This window comes from Pezoporus wallicus, unplaced genomic scaffold (assembly GCF_028554395.1).
Source record: "Pezoporus wallicus isolate ANWC-B61680 ecotype Strahan unplaced genomic scaffold, APGP_CSIRO_Pwel_v1 contig_6484, whole genome shotgun sequence".
In the NCBI taxonomy this organism is placed as follows: domain Eukaryota; kingdom Metazoa; phylum Chordata; class Aves; order Psittaciformes; family Psittacidae; genus Pezoporus; species Pezoporus wallicus.
The window spans coordinates 3,739,509-3,762,025 of NW_026638903.1; the positions used below are offsets into that span (position 1 = coordinate 3,739,509).

Sequence of the window (22,517 nt, forward strand, 5' to 3'; positions counted from 1 at the left end):
TCAGCTGTCCTGAAAAGTTCTCTGCATCTTAAAAATCCATGTTCTCCTTATGAAGCATAAATTAAGGGTTCTCTATCGATAAGTCTCCAAAAAGTGCACTCACATCAGATACAAGGCTGAAGCTCATCACCACTGATCGAGAAAAAGCAAAGAAGGTAACTAAAAGTTATCTAGGAAGGGTAATTCATACTACTTTTTACTAGTTACATTAACATCCTATATGTATTACAGATGTAAATAAAATACTGTTATGGCCAACACTGAGAATGTCTCACCTAACATGAAACATTTTCAGCATAAAAAATCACACAAAACTCCACAAAATAAAATACGTTTTGTTTTTTTTTTTTTTTTTTTTGGTTATTTTTTTTGATCCAGGGAATTCTGAGTTCAAAAATGGGTCAAAGGAATATGATCTTTTTCATGATATATGCTTAACTGTCACAGGAACAATAGTTCAGCTCTTATCTACACATGGAATATAGTGAACCTAATAATGTAGCGAACTTTGGTACTCTTTGTGATGTGTAGGCTTTAAGGATTACAAAGTTTCTTGTTAACACTTTGGAAACACTAGAGAAGGGCTGAACCATCAGTACAAAGGTACGAAATATGAGTGGCAGAGAGTGTAATGGATGGAGAACTCCTGTTTTCAGGTTGCTTTCCTGTATTCTTAGAAGCAAAAGCACTTTTTTTGCATTGAAAATGACCCTATTATTTCAAATTTTTTTTCTAAAACTTATCAACCTCTTGAACCACACCCCCCTTCCTCATCTTTAATAGGGAAAATTCAGGAAATCAGCTTCAGATTCCTGTTTTTCCCCTTAGGTGGACAAGCACCTAATGTAAGGTGGGAGGCTGAGGGGGATAGCCTTGAGTGCCTGGAAGGACAGTCTGTCAGGGCAACGACTAATCGAGGACGGACACACTCTCAGCGTCATGCTGCCGGCATCTGGCGAGCACGCTGGAACTTTATGTCCGATTTTCCATTCCCGCACCGCCATCTTCTGCGGGCCCAAGGTGACGTTTCGAAACAAACCCCCTCTCACAGAAGACTCCTCTCACCCCAGAACCAGCTCACACACACCGTCCGCTCCCTGGGTGCCAAAGGCAGGCGCTCGGCCCGGTGAGGGAGGTGGAAGGGCTGGCCCTCCCTGACACTCACCAAACCCGCAACCCGCTCGGCCACAACTCCGCCAGCGCTGGGGCTGACGCGCTGGTCCACGGGAGAGGGAGGCGGGGCCGCGCTGCCGGAGCATGCGCGCTGCGGCGCTTGCCGCTGGAGTGCGCATGCGGGTAGCTCGCGCAGGACCGGCAGTTGCAGCCGTTCCTGCAGCTCTTTCTTTTGCCTGCCACGTACGGGTGGTGGCGGCCGCGCCCGGCCTCCGATTCTGCCGGTGCCGGGGGTGTCCACCGGCGGGACCGCGGAGAAGCCAGAGTAAGAAAACGGGGCTGCTCACCCCGCGCTGTTGTCGGGGGAGCCGCTGCCGCGTGTGCGATAGGCGTCGGGAGGGGTGGCTGCGGGCTGGGGGTGAGCCTTCGCTTCCGCCCCTCGGTTCCAAGGGCAACGCGGTCCCTGGCAGAGAGGCGGGGAGACCCCTTGCTTCCCTCTGGGAGCGTCTGAGGCAGGCTGGAACTGCCGCCTGGGCTTTTCGGCCTGGGGACACGGGGTGAGGGCTGGCAGAGGTCTCCCGTCGCTCCCTCATGTCGCAAGGCTCTTGCATGTCAACCCCTGCTCACCAGGCCTTGTCCCCTTTGGGAGCCAGAGGAACTGCAGACTCCTCGCTTACCGACAGGGAATAGCTATGATTTCTGCTCCCCGCTGAGTCGGTCCTATGCTTTTCAGAACTAGAGAAAACCGTAAGAGCTCTTCTTTCTGCTCCCATCCCCTTTGCCCTTTGTCTTGGGAAAAGTCATCACTTTGGTGAGTGGGGTTTGGGATGCAGTGCTGCTTGGCCCTGTTTCTTGATGCTTCACCTTGTTCTTTTCCCTGTTTTGACAGAGGAGAAAGTGAAGCAGGAATGCCTGTTCTTCCCTTGCTTAAGCAAGGCTGATTTTCTCAGGCTGCAATGCAAAAAGGGTAGTGAAATCCAACATGGTTATGATGTCATGGTTTAAGAAAGGATCATGAAGTGACTGACATAGATTGGACAGTTACCATTTAGATTGGTGTGTGGTGTGAATAGAAAGTGAGCTGAGAGGAAACGATCTGTACCTCCAAAATGTACGTAGTACCTCAGGAAGGCTAGAAAGATGTCAGTGAGATTCTTATTAAAAATAGCCTCTCTGAAACAGGAAAATGATAGTGTATTATTTTTGTTTGTTTGGTGTTTTCCCCTCAATAAAGTAGACACAGTGATTGCTTCTGTCAAAAAGCTCATTTGTGTGTAATCTGGATGTCTTTGCTGGAAAACTCAAGTTATCCATTCATCTGTGTCACAGTGAGGGAAGCAAAGCTTGAGTGCTGTGTAATTTAATAAGTAGAACATTGTACATACTTCCCTGTAACAGTTGCAATGTTTAGAATCTGTCTCTTAAATTCTGAAGCCTTCAAGCAGAATGGAGAACAGCTGGACAAAAGTGCATTTAAATGCAACCTTTTCTTAATTATTGATAGACACAGTGGATTTCTGCAAGTAACACTGGTAAATAAGACATTATAGGTCTGCAAGTGCATTGTAGTAGTAGGTTTCCTTGCACAAAGATACAAGTTATGCATTTGGTCTGTTGAAAGGCCACAGGAGCTCAGGTATGTCCACAGAAATGTGTATCTTTAGGAATTACAGATGAGGTTCAATTCTTACTGTTGTCGGTTTCCAAGTAGCTTACACTGTAATGCTAAAGAAGCAATACCAGTACCCTGCTCGTAATGCTTAAACAACACAAGATGGTGGCTAAACGAACTCTCTAAGTTGAACCACTGTTAGGTACATTATCTATATCCTGTATTTGTGCATTGCAGTAAATTTTACCTGGACCTGTAGTGAGATTTGGCTGAAAGAGGCATCATCCTCATGCATTACTCATTCATAAAAGATGAGTGAGGAAACAGAAGAGTAGTCTCTTCCTGTTCACCTGGTTAGTATGTCACAACAGTCTTGCTCTCTCCCAGCCAGGAGTGAGTACAACTCCTTTTAAAGGTGAACATTTCATACCCAGGATGAGGGGAGCAGCTGCCAGCCTGTGAGAACCAGAGGAGAGGGGCTTTGTTCTCTGGGGTTTGCTTGTCTTGTATGTCTGTCCCAGTTTGCTTCCAGTTAAGTTGAAAGAGGAGAGCTGGGAAGGCCAGTTCAATGTGGATGAGAGGAAGAGAGGAACTTACTTTTCTTCTTTGATTTTATATATATATATATATATATATATGAGACAAGAGTGATGGTATATTGAAAAATGTGGGATCTGAGCATGACATGAATGGTATGGAATAAGGGGTAGATACTGTTGTGGGTTCAGCAGTAGCAGTCATTTTTCTCCTTCTTAGTAGCTGGTGCAGTGCTGTGTTTTTGACTTTTAGCCTGGGAACAAGGCTGGTAGCACCGATGTTCTTAGTTGTTGCTAAGTAATGTTTACTCATTTCTGGAACAACGTTATAGACACTTGGGCCAAAGAGCATGGCATTGAGTGGGTATATCACATCACCTACCATGCACCAGTCTCTGGGAAAATCAAAAACCAGTGAGGCTTACCTGCACAGGATAACGACAGACGCACTTGTGTGATTGCTTTTGCTCAGGGACCCGAATATACTTGGTGGGTAATGTGGGTTGTATACCTCAAGGGGATTTGGTTTTACGGTGAATGATCTAAGAATCATCTCATGGATGAGAGATTAAAATCATGTCATATATGCAAATGAGAGGCAAGAAGAAGAGTGCCAACTAGTGCCTGTTGTTTGGGAGGGAGGAGCACAATTACATTCTCCATTGGACTGTTCTGTTTACTAAATCATTGTCTTATAGTTCTGGATTTGTAGTAAAGAGGTGGATTGCAGAAACTTCATGCAGCTCATCACATTGGCTTTCCAGCAGAAAAAAAACTAAACTGATTTCAGTTTAAAGTGGTTATGTATTTTGGATTGCATTTCCTTTTTGCCCAGTTTGGTGGCTTTTCCTGTGGGAAGGTGGCATTACTAACTCTTTTCCTCTTGTCCTAATTCTGTGCAGACTTTCCTTGAAGACGCACTACTTAATGCCACAGATGCTTCACCCTTAAGCTAAGAAATGAACTTCCAGATTTTTGTACTGCTAAATCAATGAAAGTTTATTTTTCTTAACCTGGGGTTTTAAGATGGAGGCCGTACAAATGAGTATTTTGAGACTGCCAAAGAGCATTGTCCTGTAAAGGGACACCTTACTGTTAGGAATTCCTACATGCTATTACAAAATTTAGGAAAAATAAGCTTCTGTTATGGAATTAAAACTCTTGTTCAAGATTTCTGTTTTAGTTAAACTTCAAACTCTATGCTACTCAAAATGTGATTGTTACATTATGGATAAAACAGTGACTTTTTAATCGTGTATATTCATTGCAATGTTCTAAAGTGAAACAATGATGTTAAATGTATAATTCTAAGGAACTGAAATGAAATAATGTTTTTATTTTTACTTTTATGTAGCTTCCTGTTTTCTGGCACTGATAGTGCATGGCGGTTTATCCTAACTCAGTTCTGAAGTGAGGTGGAAAATCTAATAATCCAGCATCAGTAAGACAGACAAGGTAATAGCAAATGTATGCTTTTGTAAAGGAGGTGAAAGAAAACCTGCGTATAGCTGCTGTTCTGTCTTTTTAATGCTTTCAATTAAAAAAATATCAAAACCAACAAACAACTTCTGCAAAGCCCTATGCTTTTACAACCAACTTAGTGTTAATTAGACTGAGTTGATGTGCCTCCAGTCAATAGTCCTATGTTGCAAAACATGAATAATGTATTAGCAAGCATTAATGATACTATAAACTTCACTGTTTTGTTGTAATGTCTCAGCAACATGGCTGTGTTAATTGTAGGTCCCTTTTCTCTGCAGTGAGGCTGTATCTGCCTACCTCTGTTTTGTCTGGTTAGGAGAACGAGTTTTGTTCAATAGTTGCATGTATCTTTTTTTGGATGCTGTCCTGGGTTCAGCAGTAGCAGTCATTTTTTCTCCTTCTTAGTAGCTGGTGCAGTGCTGTGTTTTGACTTTTGGCCTGGGAACAGGCTGATAACACCGATGTTTTCAGTTGTTGCTAAGTAATGTTTACTCTGACCAAGGACTTTGTGAGTCTCATGCTCTGCCAGGGAGGAGGGGAAGTTGGGAGGAAGCGGAGACAGGACACCTGACCCAAACTAACCAAAGGGGTATTCCATACCACAACACGTCATGCCCAGTATATAAACTGGGGAAATTACCCCGAAGGGCTGGATCACTGGTTGGGTCAGTCTGGGCATTGATCGGCAGGTGGTGAGTGATTGTGTTCTCTTCCCTTGTTATTTCCCTTACCATTATTATTATTGGTGATAGCAGTAGTGGTTTTGTGTTACATGTTAGTTACTAGACTGTTCTTATCTCAACCCGTGGGAGTGAAATTCTTTTGATTCTCCTCCTCATCCCTCCGGGAGCAGGGAGAGGAAGGGGAGGGAGTGAGCAAGTGACTGCGTGATTCTGGGTTGCCGGCTGGGCTTAAACCATGACAGTTCTTTGTGGCACCCAACGTGGGGTGCAAAGGGTTGAGATAATGACACATCTGACCGGCATGTGTCTAATCGTATTTGTGATAAGCATTCATTGTTTCAGAGTAATAGTCACTCATCACAATGGTGATTTATTGACTCTCAAAGTTGTTGCTCTTGATCTTGGAGTTTCAGCATTACAGAAGGTATTTGCTGTTTTAGTGTTTATAGGCTGGGGGGCCTTGGCTAAGGTTCTTGTTTCACTGTACTTTATGGTAATGACTTGTAATACAACAGACTCACTGACCATGAAACTGTTCTGGCTTGCATTCCCAGTGTGGTCATCACCTCTATACTTTGAGAGGTATATAATGGAAATGTTTAGCAATTACACATCTTTTTTCACCTCCTTGGGTGGTCAGCCTGTGAAGGAGACAATCCCTTATGTTCCCAGCCTCCCCACCAGACTATTACAGCATCCTTTGAGAGTTCTGAAGGTTTTGAATGGCCTTTGGGTACCCTGAGACCTGCCTGCTGATTGTGATGGAGATCAGCATGTTGGCACACATACAGAGTGTGTTTTACCCATGACCATTTCATTTGATTTCAACAGTTAAGCAAAGTTGGGTTTGGGTGTTGTCTAGGGTTAGATGACGATACCGGAGGACCAAGAGATTTTCCCCAAGGCTGGGCAGTGATGAGTGGCAGGGTGTGTGGGATACTATGGGCAAGTATCTAGGCCAGTGGGCCCCTCCAGTGCTTTGGAACTTCACTGCTGAACAAGTGCAAAATCCAGAAAAATTAGTAAAACACTTAAATGCAGTGTGTTGTCATCCTGATCATACCAGAGAGGGACAAATCAAGGCAACATGCTGGGGCTTGGCCTAATCTTACAGAGCTCTCTTCAACATTATCCAGCACCTTCAAAGGGAAAAAAATGTCAGTGGATCTGATGGCAGAGCAACAGACAATGCAGCTACTCAAACTCCAAATACAGCAGCTACTCAAACTCTGACTATGACAGATGACGCAGCTACTCCAACTCCAAGCACAGCAACTACACCAACCCCAGCGACAGGTACAGCTCTACTCAAACTCTTGACTATAACAGACAACACAGCTACTCCAATTCCAAGCACAGCAACTATACCAACCCCAGCAACAAGTACAGCAGCTACTCAAACTCTGACCACAACAAACATTGCAGCTACTCCAGCTCCAAGCACAGCAACTACACCAACCCCAGCAACAAGTACAGCAGCTACTCAAACTCTTGACTACAACAGACAGCGCAGCTAGTTCAATTCCAAGCACAGACACTATACCAACCCCAGCGACAAGTACAGCAGCTACCCAAACCCTGACAACAGATACTGCAGCCACTCCAACCACAGCGATAATCACTGTAGCTAAACCAGAGGACCAATTTGTGCCAATAACAGTTGCCCCTGTACGCAAGGGGAAGAGCAAAAAAGAGGCAAGAAAGATGAAGAAACAATGCGCTTACTACACAGGACAGCATCTGATCAGGAGTTATTATTATCTGAATCAGAGGAAGAACAGGTGACTTCTCGACTCCAGACCTCAACTGAGCTACAGAATATGCAACAAGATTTTACCTGTCAACCAGGGATGCACATCATCGCCTGGTTGCTCCGATGCTGGCACAGTGGGGCTGACGGTCATAAACTAGAAGGTAGGGAAGCCAAGCAGCTGGGATCACTTGCTAGGGAAGGGGGAACTGACAGAGCAATTGCAAAAGAGAAGCAGTCCCTCAGCCTTTGGAGGCAGCCTTGGCAGCTGTGAAATAAAGGTTTCCATAGAAGGATGATGTTATGAGTTGTTTAGCCAAGTGGACTACTCTAGAGAAAGGCATCCAGTCTCTGAGGGAATCAGCTACTGTAGAGATGATCTGTCACAGGCCAGATGCCGGGAGTGCACCTGTAGATCCAGACGAGGTCGAATGTACATGACCCATGTGGCGGAAATTTACATGGAATGCACCATCATCATATGCCCACGCATTGGCAGCAATAACCTGGAATGACGTAGCACCATCAACAGTGAATGAAATGATTTGTCAACTCCGAGAGTTTGAAGACAATCTCACCCCTTCCATCATTTCAGCTGTGGAAAAACTGTCCCAGAACCTCAAACAATTGAGAGATGATCTGTCTGACCTATCCAGCTCCCCATGTGTACCAGCCCATGTCTCAGCTATTAACAAAAGGTGTCCTACTGCTCGAGAGAGAAGATATAGAAGGTATACACCATGGGCCACCCTATGGTTTTACCTGTGAAATCATGGAGAAGACATGAGGAAGTGGGATGGAAAACCTACCTCAGCTCTGGAGGAATGGGTGTGCGAATTGAGGAGAAGAACAAAGGTCAAGGATGATCATCACATGAAAGCTGTTGCTTCAGTCTCTGGTGAGCAGGTTCCCAGATGGAGTGAAAGAGCTGAATTTACTCCAGCTGATGTGATAAAGAAGACTATTCCCTTTCTACAAGATGTAGGTGTCCAATGTTGTGATCACTATTAGAGGGGCCCTGCCTCCAGCCAGGTGGAGGTTGGGGACAGTCGGATTTACTGGACTGTGTGGATCAGATGGCCTGGCACATCAGTCCCACAGAAGTTTAAGGCTCTAGTAGATAGTGGTGCACAGTGTACCCTGATGCCATCAAGCTGTCAAGGGGTGGAACCCATCTGTATTTCTGGAGTGACAGGAGCATCCCAAGGATTGACTGTACTGGAGGCTGAAATCAGCCTGACTGGGAGGAAGTGGCAAAAGAACCCTATTGTGACTGCTCAGAGGCTCCATGCATCCTTGGCATAGACTGTCTCAGGAGAGGGTACTTCAAAGACCCAGAAGGGTACAGATGAGCTTTCAGTATTGCTGCTTTGGAGACTGAGGAAATTGAGCAGCTGTCCACCTTGCCTGGTCTCTCAGAGGATCCTTCTGTTGTGGGGTTGCTGAAGGTTGAAGAACAGCATAGTGCCAGTCATGACCATAACAGTGCACCAGCGGCAATATCGCACCAACCGAGACTCCCTGATTCCTGTCCATAAGCTGATCCGTAGACTGGAGAGCGAAGGAGTGATCAGCAGGACCCGCTCACCCTTTAATAGCCCCATATGGCCAATGTGAAAGCCTAACAGAGTGTGGAGACTAACAGTAGACTATCGTGGTGGCCTCAATGAAGTCACACCACCATTGAGTGCTGCCGTACCAGACATGCTAGAACTTCAGTATGACCTAGAGTCAAAGACAGCCAAGTGGTATGCTGCAACCGATATTGCCAATGCATTTTTCTCAGTTCCTTTGGCAGCAGAGTGCAGGCCACAGTTTGCTTTTACTTGGAGGGGCATCCAGTACACTTGGAACCGACTGCCCCAGGGGTGGAAACACAGCCCTACCACCTGCTATGGACTGATCCAGACTGCACTGGAACAGGGGCAAGCTCCAGAACACCTGCAATACACTGATGACATTATCATGTGGGGTGATGCAGTGGAAGAAGTTTTTGAGAAAGGGAGGAAAATAATCCACATCCTGCTGAAAGCCGGTTTTGCCATAAAATGGAGTAAGGTCAAGGGACTTGCACAGGAGATTCAATTTTTGGGAATTAAAAAAAATGGCAAGATGGGTATCGCCAGATCCCCAGAGATGTGATCAACAAGATAACAGCAATGTCTCCACCAACTAATCAGAAAGAAACGCAAGCTTTCTTAGGCGCTGTGGGGTTCTGGAGAATGCATATCCCAAATTACAGTTTGATTGTAAGCCCTCTCTATCATGTGACCCGGAAGAAGAGTGATTTTAAATGGGGCCCTGAGCAACGACAAGCCTTTGAACAAATTAAATGAGATATAGTTCATGCAGGAGCCCTTGGACCAGTCCAGACTGGGCGAGATGTAAACAGTGTACTGTACACTGCAGCTGGGGATAATGGTCCTACCTGGAGCCTCTGGCAGAAAGCTCCAGGGGAGACTCAAGGTCGACCCCTTGGCTTTTGGAGTTGTGGATACAGAGGATCTGAGGCCAGCTATACCCCAACTGAGAAAGAGATACTGGCAGGCTACGGAGGGGTTCGAGCTGTTTCAGAAGTGGTTGGCACTGAAGCACATTTTCTGGCACCTCGCTTGCCCGTGCAATGTTCAAAGGCAGGGTCTCCTCTACACATCATGCAACTGATGCTACATGGAGTAAGTGGGTTGCACTAGTTACACAACGAACTCGAGTAGGAAATCCCAGTTGTCCAGGAATTCTAGAGTCATCATGGACTGGCCAGAGGGCATAGATTTTGGAATATCACCAGAGGAGGAGGTGATGCTTGCTGGAGAGGCCCCACCATATAATAAACTGTCAGAAAGCGAAAAGCAATATGCCTTGTTTACTAATGGGTCCTGCTGTATTGTGGGGAAGCTTTGGAGATGGAAGGCAGCTGTATGGAGTCCTGGACGACAAGTTGCAGAAACTGCTGAAGGAGAGGATGAATCAAGTCAGTTTGCCGAGGAGAAAGCCATCCAAAGTCAGTTTGACTGAGACCAAAGATGAGGTTAGAGCCAGCTGGCCCTGGACATTGCCAAATGAGAAAAGTAGCCAGTACTTTATCACTATACTGACTCATGGATAGTGGCAAGTGCCCTGTGGGGGTGGTTGCCACAATGGAAGCAGAGCAACTGGCAGTGCAGAGGTAAACCCATCTGGGCTGCTGCACTGTGGCAAGATATCGCTGCCTGGGTGCAGAACCTGATGGTGAAGGTATGCCACATAGATGCTTATGTATCCAAGAACTGGGCCACCGAGGAGCACCAGAACAATCAACAAGTGGATAAAGCTGCTAAGATTGAAGTGGCTCAGATGGACTTAGATTGGTAATATAAGGGTGAATTATTTTTGGCCCGGTGGGCCCATGACACTTCAGGCCATCAGGGCAGAGATGCAACATACAGATGGGCTCGTGATTGAGGGGTGGACTTAACAATGGACGCTAAGCCTCTTTGGTGTGGAGGATGATGGCTGAAGTACAAATACGGGGGGGAGGCCTGGCATATTGATTATATCACATTCCCACCAACCCACCAAGGCAAGCACCATGTGTTCACCATGGTGGAAGCAACCCCCGGATGGCTGGAAATATATGCTGTGCCCCACACCACTGCCCAGGACATGATCCCTCAGGGACTGGTGTTGAGACCGGTCTTGTTCAACATCTTTGTCAGTGACATGGACAGTGGGATTGAGTGCGCCCTCAGCAAGTTTGCCAATGACACCAAGCTGTGTGGTTCGGTTGATATGCTGGAGGAAGGAATGCCATCCAGAGGGACCTTGCCACGCTTGTGAGGTGGGCTGATGCCAGCCTTATGGAGTTTAACCATGCCGAGTGCAAGGTCCTACGCTTGGGTTGGAGCAGTCCCAAGCCAAGCACAGCTACAGGTTGGGCAGAGAAGAGATTCAGAGCAGCCCTGCGGAGAAAGACTTGGGGGTGTTGGTTGATGAGAAAATGAACATGAGCAGGCAGTGCGTGCTTGCAGCCCAGAAAGCCAACTGTATCCTGGGCCGCATCAAAAGGAGCGTGAACAGCAGGTTGAATTAGGTGATCCTGCACCCTTACTCTGCTCTTGTGAGACCTCACCTGGAGTATTGTGTGCAGTTCTGGTGTCCTCAACATAAAAAGGACATGGAACTGTTGGAACAAGTCCAGAGAAGCGCCATGAGGATGATCAGGGGACTGGAGCACCTCCCGTATGAAGACAGGATGACAGAGTTGTGTCTGTTCAGCCTGGAGAAGAGAAGGCTGCGTGGAAACCTCATAGCAGCCTTTGAGTATCTGAAGGGGGCCAATAGGGATGCTGGTGAGGAGCTCTTCATTAGAGACTGTAGTGATAGGACAAGGGGTAACGGCTTAAAACTTAAACAAGGGAAGTTTAGATTGGATATAAGGAGGAAATTCTTTCCTGTTAGGGTGGTGAGGCACTGGAATAGGTTGCCCAGTGATGTTGTGAATGCTCCATCCCTGGCAATGTTCAAGACCAGGTTGGACGAGGCCTTGGGTGATATAGTTTAGTGTAAGTTGTCCCTGCCCACAGCAGGGGGGTTGGAACTAGATGATCTTAAGGTCCTTTCCAACACTAACGATTCTATGATTCTATGATCCTAGGCTTGAGAACAGATTTTGTGGCAACACAGCACCCCAGAGAGAACTGAGTCAGACAATGGGACTCATTTCCGGAACAACCTGATAGACACTTGGGCGAAAGAGCATGGCATTGAGTGGGTATATCACATCCCCTACCATGCACCAGCCTCTGGGAAAATTGAACGGTACAATGGGCTGTTAAAAACTACACTGAGAGCAGCAGGTGGTGGGACTTTCAAACACTGGGATACACGTTTACCCAAAGCCACGTGGTTGGTCAACACCAGAGGATCTGCCAACAGGGCTGGCCCAGCCCAGTCAGAACTGTTATGTACTGTAGAGGGGGATGAAGTTCCTGTGGTGCACAGAAAGAATTTGCTGGGGAAGACAGTCTGGGTTATTCCTACTTCAGGTAAAGGCAAGCCCACTGGTGGTATTGCTTTTGCTCAGGGACCTGTATATACTTGGTGAGTAATGTGGGAAGATGGGGAAGTCTCATGTGTACCTCGAGGGGATTTGATTTTAGGGGAAAACAGCTGATGAATTCAATTGTATGCTGTTGCCTGCTATGTAGCGCTTCTGTAGCCCACCAACTAGATGTCTGCAGGTCACCAGTAATTGGCCCTGACTTCGCTCTGACCATCATTCCAGCAAAGAATGAGCTTTGACGAAACCAGACGAGCTCAGCAGTGACCAGATGAGTTCCATGGTGTCATCAGCAGGCAACAGTCCAACACTGCACACCGTCTGACCTGCTCTGAGAGATTGTTAAAAGAGATGAAGCCTGACATCATGGACTGGATGAACTCAGCAGCTTTATAGGGATTTCTCCATGCACTAAGGAATGATATCTCTGTATGTGTGTGTGTACGTATATATGAGACAAGAGTGATGGTACATTGAAAAATGTGGGATCTGAGCATGACGTGAATGGTATGGAATAAGGGGTGGATACTGTCGTGGGTTCAGCAGTAGCAGTCATTTTTCTCCTTCTTAGTAGCTGGTGCAGTGCTGTGTTTTTGACTTTCAGCCTGGGAACAAAGCTGATAGCACTGATGTTTTTAGTTGTTGCTTAGTAATGTTTACTCTGACCAAGGACTTTTCTGGGTCTCATGCTCTGCCAGGGAGGGGAAGCTGGGAGGAAGTGGAGACAGGACACCTGACCCAGACTAGCCAAAGAGGTATTCCATACCACCACAGCACATTGTACCCAGTATATAAACTTGCGAAGTTACCCAGAAGGGCTAGATCCCTGCTCGGGTTGGGCTGGTTATCGGCAGGTGGTGAGCGGTTGTATTCCCTTCCCTTGTTATTTCCCTTACCAATATTATTATTATTGGTGACAGCAGTAGTGGTTTTGTGTTATACCTTAGTTACTGGCTGTTCTTATCTCAACCTGTGGGAGTTACATTCTTTCAGTTCTCCTTCCCATGCAGGGGGGGAGGAAGGGGAGGGAGTGAGTGAGTGGCTCCGTGGTTCTGGGTTGCCAGCTGGGCTTAAACTAGGACACATGCCATTAGGCTAAACAAAGGGATTTGCATGAAATGTTTGCTTTATATTAAGTTCATTATCCAACCCCCCCGAAATTGAATTGCAATCTAGAGATAACATACTTCATCTTTTTAATGCAAAACACACTGCCATTATAACAGCAGAGTTAAATATATACAGGTGCATCAGTGTATGATGTATTAAAGGCTTTAGCTGAGTGTCTTGTTTCTGTGGTAGGAAAGAAGTAATTCTCAGTGCAGTACTTTAAAAATAGACTGACAAAGCAGTATTCAGCTTTCTCATAAAGCACTATGTTATAACATCGTTAAAGGTAGGCAAGAGGTACCTGCATATCTCTACCAAGAATTCTTTTTGCACAAGAGAGTGAACAGCATGTTTGCCTGCACGTGGCTTTGGAAATGCCAGTTTTGATGTGTAGGGCTGCCTGCAGTTAAGATCTCCAATATTTGTGCTTCAGATGTTATGGTAACTGCTTCTTTAATTGCTCCTTATTCCAGGTCTATTGTTTTGGTCCTGTCCAAAACAGTGAAGAAAGAAGCGGACATTTGACTAGCTATCCATGTGTTTGTGTTTTTTTTTTTTGTTGGTTTTTTTTTTTTGTTTTCATTCTTCTGCTCAGTAACTTCTCTGTAGTTTCTGATTTTCTTTTAACATATGGTCTTTGTGTTTTTTAACAAGAGAGATGCCTTATACAAAGTGATAATTTTTAAATTGTCTTACATAAAGCGTTAAAGATGCAACTGAAGTATATACTGTGTGCTGCTTTGGTACAAGATGGCTTTTTTGCACTTCCTTTGGGGTGGTTGTCCACCTCTCTTAAACCACAGAGTGTAAATGACTGTTCAGACTACTTGCATAACAAATCTGTGGCTCTGAGTCTAATGGGTAGCTAATATGTGGTTTATTAAGCAGCTTTTAAAAATCTGAAATCTTTGTTAAAACATCTCAGTCAAAATTTCAAAGAAAGGAAAAATTTTATCATCTTCCTTTCGGGAAAGATGTGTTCTAATCATGCTTATAATATACCAATGTTTAGCTCTTCATTTATTGTTCATGAAATAGTGCATGATTCAACTTCATCCCCTTAGTAAGCTCCCTTACTACCTGTAATCGTTGACATAAAAGATTTTATTATGGCAGTCTTTTCTTAAATGGGAAAAAAAAATGCACCCTTTGCTGGTTATCGTAATTATGGGGAATGTAAAAATAATTTAAAGAGTTGATAATGTAACAGATATAATGTTGCAAGGCTGACATCTTTTGCTGGAATTTCGCTTTTCCCAGGAGAGATGTATGCATATATCTCAAAAGCAAATCCCAGGGATTATTAGTTCCTTTATAGGTGTTTTTCATGGCAGTTTACAGCTGATACCTTACAGAAAAACCCACTCAAGTTTGACATTTGTAGATATCACACACATTTAAAAGCTGTATGACTTTAAAAAAAATCTTTACTCTTAAATTCTGAGCACTGGGAACTGTGGTAACTGTTCATTTGACATGTTGGATCTTAGAGAGGTATTCTTTGCCTTTGAGCTCAGTTAAAGTATTATGCACTTTATTGTTTGAGACATTTTTTCGAGAAAATGTGTCTGAGAGGGGTTCTATGGAGAGCTTCCTAACAGTAATGCTTTCCAAAGATGAAAAGCTTCGTAATTGTCATCAGATACATTTAAATAATGAATAGTTTAGTTTTCTAAAATGCTTTAAATGTTTTATTGTTAACAGGTCTGCAGGTGATAAGGAATTCACCATGAATGGGCAGCTGGATTTAAGTGGGAAGCTGATCATCAAAGCTCAGCTTGGGGAAGATATTAGGAGAATTCCTATTCATAATGAAGATATCACCTATGATGAATTGGTGCTAATGATGCAGAGAGTTTTTAGAGGAAAACTTCTGAGCAATGACGAAGTCACAATAAAATACAAAGATGAAGGTAATACTTGATTGCTGCTGTTAAGGTTTAATTACTTCTCTTGCTCTAGTATAATCTATGGACAGAAACTCTGAAATTCACCTCTTTAGAATTGTCCAAATTCATTGGCAATTGCAAGTGATTTCTTGTGAAATTCTTTGAGTCAGACAGTAGAAGCTGTATTTCTTGTGGTTATGCTGTCTTAACATAGCTGATCTTTCAGAAATAATGGAGGAAATACTATCTGAAATTTCATTTTTTGCTGTTACAGGAAGCTGGTGCAATCACAGTTTTCTGTCTACTTATTCTCTTGTGTTTTCAATGATAAAGTGGATTTGAAGTAGAGGAGGAAATAAACACATACGACTTAAACCAAGCTCTTACAGGTCTTGGAAAACTTCGCTTCTGTAGTAGTAATTCTTAATTACGTTTTTCCCTATCAGTAGAGATTACAAGACACTTTTAACCTGAAATATTTATTAAAAATAATCTTTTGCTTGAATAATGTTTGAATCTGTTGGACATTGGTTGTTGCAAAGAAAATCTTGATCATTAGTGTTAAATGCAACCTTAAGAAGAGCTTCCACAGAATGAAAAGGACCTTGTTTGAGATGTGTAGAAAGAGAATTGTAGATTGGAGGGTTTTCTTCTTGGAATGTCAGAAGGGTGTTTATATGGCTACGCGTGGTTTCCTCATAACGCTTTCCCACTCTCTCCTTTATGCTGCTTAATTTGTGTTCATTTAATCTATTAATAATCTATTGCATATGTTAAACCAGCAGAAAATCTGTCCTGCCAAAGAGAATAGTCTTGTTCTATCTGTAATCTTGTTGAGCAAGTAAAGATGTTAATGTGGATTTGTCTTGACTGAGCATAAAAACTGTCAAATGGGGGCTTGGTGTCTCTTTTGGGTATTAATAGTATTAAAGGTATTCAGTGCTTTATGCATAACCCTTTATATCTTAAGAATAAAGGATCCCATACAGTTCTAATACAGTACCTGTGACTGATGGCAATGTGCGCATTCATTAGGATGCATTGGTATGGGAGTTCCTCTGAAAAACCTGGCACATAAAAATAAATAACTTAAGTGTTGAGGCTTCATGTCAGATTCCTGGTTTGAGAGAAAAGTTTTATTCTGGCTACTTTGACATCTTCATGTCTTCATTCCTATTTGTGTGTAAAGCTGATAGATATTTCCACTGTACATTTTTACACTGGAACTTGACTATCATTCCCGTGTTAAAATTCAGTCTTGCACCTCAGTGTTCTGTGTAAAACCTGATAAAATGTTCTAGTCACTTAAAATTTTCCCTTGGTAGTGTGTGCGTTTCGTATTTTAAAAATTGATTTGGGATTGCCTTGTGCCATGTACCTTCAGCCTCCTCCTGTCTGTACATGAACAGCACAGTTTTGGAGCCAGTTGGAACAGGCATATAGCTTAACTGGCAGCATCATTCTTTCTGGTGTTGGACTTGTAGCTCCACTGTTTCATCCTGTATGTAAACAGACAAGAATGGTGAGTTCTATGAAACTTTCAAAGGGATGTCAGAAGACTCCCTTTTCTAGCCAGTCATGCTTCTATCTTACCTTCTGTGCATAAGTTCCCAGCACACTGATTCTTGGGCTAAAATAATAAACTTTTTTCCTAGTAACTTCAGAATCAAATAAGGAAAATTATTTTTGAGTAATGAAGTAACACTTCTGCCCTACCATGAAGGTCAGTAGTTAAAAGGCTTTGCTTTTAATGTAACTTTTTTTCATGTTCTTTTCAGATGGAGATCTTATAACAATTTTTGATAGCTCAGATCTTTCCTTTGCAATTCAATGCAGTAGGATACTTAAGCTGACATTGTTTGGTAAGTATAGATGCTTGTCTCTTCTTTTAATAATGCTTATCAAAATTCTGGCAGTGGATTTCACTGGAAAGTACTAAAAACTTTCAGCTTTCACCTTAGAAAAATGAAATCAGTAAATTAAAAATACGGTCTTAATACATGATATTAATTTCTGTTTCATATGACATCTGAACTTAGGGAAACTGAAACTATTTCTCTTTATAGGCTTACTTAAAGTATGTTATATGCATGTTATATATCCACACACGCACACACACACACACAGAATCACAGAATCCTAAGGGTTGGAAGGGACCTCAAAAGATCATCTAGTCCAACCCTCCTGCAACAGCACGGTAACCTAGAGTACATCACACAGGAACTTGTCCAGGCGGTCCTTGAATATCTCCAACGTAGGAGACTCCACAACCCCCCTGGGCAACCTGTTCCAGTGCTCTGTCACTCTCACAGTAAAGAAATTTTTCCTGATGTTCACATGGAACCTCCTGTGCTCCAGTTTACACCCACTGCCCCTTGTCCTATCACTGGACATCCCTGAAAAAAACCTAGCTCCATCATCCTGACACTCACCCTTTACATATTTGTAGACATTGATGAAGTCACCCCTCAGTCTCCTCTTCTCCAAGCTAAAGAGTCCCAGCTCCCTCAGCCTCTCCTCGTAAGAGAGATGTTCCATTCCCTTAATCATCTTTGTACCTCTGCGCTGGACTCTTTCAAGCAATTCCCTGTCCTTCTTGAACTGTGGGGCCCAGAACTGGACACAATATTCCAGATGCGGCCTCACCAAGGCAAAGTAGAGGGGGAGGAGAACCTCTCTTGACCTATTAACCACACCCTTTCTAATGCCCCCTAGGATGCCATTGGCCTTCTTGGCCACAAGGGCACATTGCTGGCTCATGGTCATCCTCCTATCCACCAGGACCCCCGGGTCCCTTTCCCCTTCACTGCTCTCCAGCAGGTCAGCCCCCAACCTGTACTGGTACATGGGGTTGTTCTTCCCCAGATGCAAGACTCTACACTTGCCCTTGTTGAATTTCATCAAGTTCCTCTCCGCCCAACTCTCCAGCCTGTCCAGGTCTCGCTGAATGGCAACACAGCCCTCTGGTGTGTCAGCCACTCCTCCCAGTTTAGTATCATCAGCAGACTTGCTGAGGGTACATTCAGTTCCCTCATCCAGGTTGTTGATGAAAATATTAAACAGCACTGGTCCCAGCACTGACCCCTGAGGGACTCCACTAGTCACAGACCTCCAGCTAGATTCTGCCCCGTTGACCACAACTCTCTGCCTTCTTCTTTCCAACCAGTTCTTGATCCACCTCACTACCTGATCATCAAGCCCACACTTCCTTAGCTTATCTATGAGGATGCTGTGGGAGACGGTATCAAATGCCTTACTGAAATCAAGAAAAACCACATCTACCGCTCTACCATCATCCATCCACCTAGTTACTTGCTCATAGAAGGCTATAAGGTTGGTCAGACATGACTTCCCCTTGGTAAAGCCATGTTGGCTGCTCCTAATGACCCCCTCATCCTTGATATGTCTAGAGATGGTGTCAAGAATAAGTTGTTCCATCACCTTTCCAGGGATGGAGGTAAGGCTGACCGGTCTATAATTACCCGGGTCCTCCTTCTTGCCCTTCTTATAGACTGGCGTGACATTTGCCATCCTCCAATCCTCAGGCACCTCACCTGTTTCACACGACTTACCAAAGATGATGGAGAGTGCCTCAGCAGTAACCTCCACCAGCTCTCTCAGCACCCGCAGGTGTTTTCCATCCGGACCCATCGATTTATAGATGTCCAGATTACTTAACTGATCTCTAACTCAATCCTCATCTACCAAAGCAAACTCCTCCTTTATCCTGACTCCTTCTGGGGCTATAGGAATCTGGGTCCCCCAGGGAGAGTCTGCAGGAGTAAAGACAGAGGCAAAGAAGGCATTCAACACCTCTGCCTTCTTTATATCCTCTGTCTCCAGGGCACCCACCTTATTCAGCAGTGGGCCTATACTGCTTCTTGTGTTAGTTTTATTTGCTATGTGTTTGAAGAAGCCCTTTCTATTGTCCTTGACCCGACTGGCCGGATTAAGTTCCAAGGAGGCCTTAGCTGTCCTAACTGCTTCCCTGCATCCTCTAACAGCTGTCCTGTATTCCTCCCAAGTGGCCAGCCCCTCCTTCCATAATCCATAGATTCTCTTTTTCTGTATGAGTTTGCCCAGCAGTTCCTTGTTTAACCATGCTGGTCTCCTGGCTCCCCTACTTGACTTCTTACTCATTGGGACACTCTGATCCTGAGCTTTGAAGAAGTGGTCCTTGAATGCTGACCAACTATCTTGAGCCCCTTTACTGCCTAGTACCCTTTGCCATGATACTTCCCTTAGCAATTGATTGAAGAGGCCAAAGTTTGCCCTTCGGAAATCCAGAAACGTGGCCTTGCTAGTATTCTATTCCTCCCACACAAGATCCTAAACTTCACCATCTCTTGGTCACTGCAGCCCAGGCTGCCATTGACTGTCACTACTTCAACCAGACCCTCCTTGTTGGTGAGTACCAGATCCAGCAGCACTCCTCTCCTAGTTGGTTTGTCCACCATTTGCATTAAGAAGTTATCATCAATGCACTGGAGGAACCTCCTAGACTGTGAATGACTGGCTGTGTAAGTCTTCCAGCAAATATCCGGGTAGTTAAAATCCCCCATAAGGACCAAGGCATGTAGTCATGAGGCTGCTTTCAGTTGCCTGTAGAAAGCCTCATCAACTCCTTCATCCTGATCAGGAGGTCTATAATAGACCCCCACAACTCTGCCACCTGTACCAGCCTGTCCCTTAATTCGCACCCACAGACTTTCCACTTGGTCCTCATCTGCCCCTGGACAGAACTCAATACATTCTAGTCGCTCTTTCACATAAAGAGCAACTCCACCACCTCGCTTTGCTGATCTGTCTTTCCTAAAAAGGACATAGCCATCCATAACCACATTCCAGTCATGTGAGCTGTCCCACCATGTCTCTGTAATTGCCACCAGGTCATAACCTTTAGACCGCACACAGACTTCTAACTCCTCCTATTTATTCCCCATGCTGTGTGCATTGGTGTACAGGCATTTCAGGGAGCGAACAGAGCACGCTAGTGGCACCCTTGGAAGGCGGGAGGCCTTCTGGTATTCATTCATACTAGAACATTGCCCCACTAGTTCAGACCCAGCTACAACCCCCTTGCACTTCGAATCTAACCTAGAGCTCTGTGAGTGAGCTCTACTAACTCTTGCCCAGGTACCCTTTTTCCCCTGCAGGACAGGGTTTAAACAACTCCCCTTTCCCTCAAATGAAACAATAGATTGAGAGTTCTCCCTAGTCTGCCATTCTTCAAGCCCTAGTGTGTTTCTCTTGGGCTTGTCCCCAACAGGCCCAGTTATCTCCCCTTCCCCCTTCCTACCTAGTTTAAAGCCCTGTCAATGAGCCCTGCTAACTCCTGCCCCAGAAACCTTCTCCGCCTCTGGGACTGATGAATCTCACCTGCCACCAGCAAACCAGGTGTCTCATATAGCAGCCTATGATTGAAAAACCCAAACCCCTGCCTTTGGCACCAGTCCTGTAGCCATACATTAATCTGCAGTCTCTTCCTATTTATCTCTTCACCTTTGCTTGTAACAGGTATGGAGGCAAACAACATTTGCGCTCCAGACCCTCTAACCAGCTGTCCCAAGGCCCTGAAGTCTCTCTTCATTGCCCTTGCCCTGCTTGTAATAATTTCATCACTGCCAACCATAACACAGACATAGTGTTTTTTTTCTTAATGTTATTTTCCATGTTAACCCCACTCTAGCATTTGTGATGTTTTCTTCACAGGTGCGTGAGAAATCTAAGATGACAGTCATTCTGCAGTGTTACTAGTCCACTGCTAAAAACTAACATTAATTGCTTAAAGCTGAATAGACTTCAATATTTATCTGTCAGCCTTTGTATAAAATAGTCCTTTATTTTCAAGCTACTATTGGTAAATTAGCATATAGTTCCAAGGAATAGCAAGCAGCTATTGGACACTGACCTTATTCATGAACTGCAGCAGTTGTGTTTACCTTAATTCTAAAGGCACTTTCTAAAGGGACAGCTTTCCACAACCAAGTATGATATTTGTATTGGTCAGGGTATGTTCCTGGAAATGAGGAAACAATGCAGAAGACTTTACTCTGCAGTTCTGGTACTGGGGATTATGTTGAACTGAGATAATATTAAAGGAACTGTAAACTCCAGAATGAGTTCAATCTGTGTTGACTAAACTTTAAAGTTTGTCACTTTAAACTCCACGGAGGATGATGATGCTACAAGCAAGTAAAAGTTGGGATTTTTAATTCTTTTTTAACTGGATTTCAAAATATTACTGCAGACTTAAATTTATCTAATTGCTGTTTTGCAGTGAATGGACAACCAAGACCCCTAGAATCTAATCAGGTGAAACACCTGCGTCGAGAGCTGATAGAACTTCGCAATAAAGTCAATCGTTTACTGGACTGTTTAGAACCACCAGCTGAACCAGGCCTTTCCACTAACCTGCCTGACAGTGGTAGGTAGCCTGGCAAAGCATTGTTTGGTTTGATTTGCAGAGTTGGGTGCTGTTTAACAAAGTAAAAAATGGAGTCTTGAATATTGGTTGTGATAATTTGTAGTTGTTGCTTGATGGTTCAGAACATAATTTTTAATGCTTTCTATTTGAGAGACAGAATTTTTATACAAATTACCTGGAGTAAAACACTAAGCTAATTTGGGAATAAAACTAAAGTCTTGAGTTTCTGTGCTGTGTATGAAAAGGCTTTAACTAACACTTTTGAGTCACAACATTTTGAGAGACCTTTGAGCTGAATTAATAGCTTGTTCCTGAATAGTTCTTGCTCCCAGCTTAGCACTCCCAGTGCTTACTCTGGGCTAGCTGTGGTGCTTATCTTGTCATGTTGCTGAGAGAGTTTGATTCACTAAAACAGTAAAAAGTGAATTCAGCGAAAATTATGTCTACTTTCTTTGCCAGGTTAGGAAATTGAATCCACGTATTTTGAGCTCATAGCTGTCTCAGGGTAAGGAGCACAAGTGTGTAGGTAGGGATGGGAAAGGCTTATCGGGAGAGAGCAGAATGGGAAAGGATTCTCCCAGTTACGAGGCGCTGATCTCCTAGCTTAGGGATGTTGTACTGTAAAAACTGTACCTCTGTGTGCTTAGCTACAGATTCTGGGTAATCTGGGCACAGAAAATAATCACACAAAGTCGTGGAGTACAGCATTCTGAGTAAAGAGGCAAATCAAGAACTCCAACCTTTCTTTTAGGAAATGCTGCTTTTGTATTTTAGAGTGTAAACAAAGCTAGCCAGTCTAAACCCTGTCTGCACTTGTTTTTAAGAGAAAAAGTGGCACCTGCTATGTAAGAGGTTTCTGAGTGCTTCACTGCTAGCC

At 44.2% G+C, this 22,517-nt stretch overlaps 1 protein-coding gene across 6 annotated transcripts in view; it reads left to right on the forward strand.

Annotated features, from left to right (window-relative positions):
• Positions 1-1,346: 1,346 nt before the first annotated feature.
• TFG (trafficking from ER to golgi regulator) overlaps positions 1,347-22,517 on the forward strand; it is a 33,044-nt gene continuing 11,873 nt past the window's right edge. For 2 of the 6 annotated variants that reach the window (XM_057413045.1, XM_057413050.1), the window contains exons 1-5: positions 1,349-1,438; positions 4,616-4,716; positions 15,029-15,237; positions 16,992-17,075; positions 21,494-21,640. In XM_057413045.1, the coding sequence (XP_057269028.1) occupies positions 15,054-15,237; positions 16,992-17,075; positions 21,494-21,640 (415 nt within the window). In that variant the 5' untranslated portion in view covers positions 1,349-1,438; positions 4,616-4,716; positions 15,029-15,053. Of the gene's footprint in view, positions 1,439-2,651; positions 3,079-4,615; positions 4,717-13,736; positions 13,864-15,028; positions 15,238-16,991; positions 17,076-21,493; positions 21,641-22,517 lie in introns of those variants that run through there. The other 4 variants (XM_057413046.1, XM_057413049.1, XM_057413051.1 and 1 more) reach the window with 4 other exon arrangements.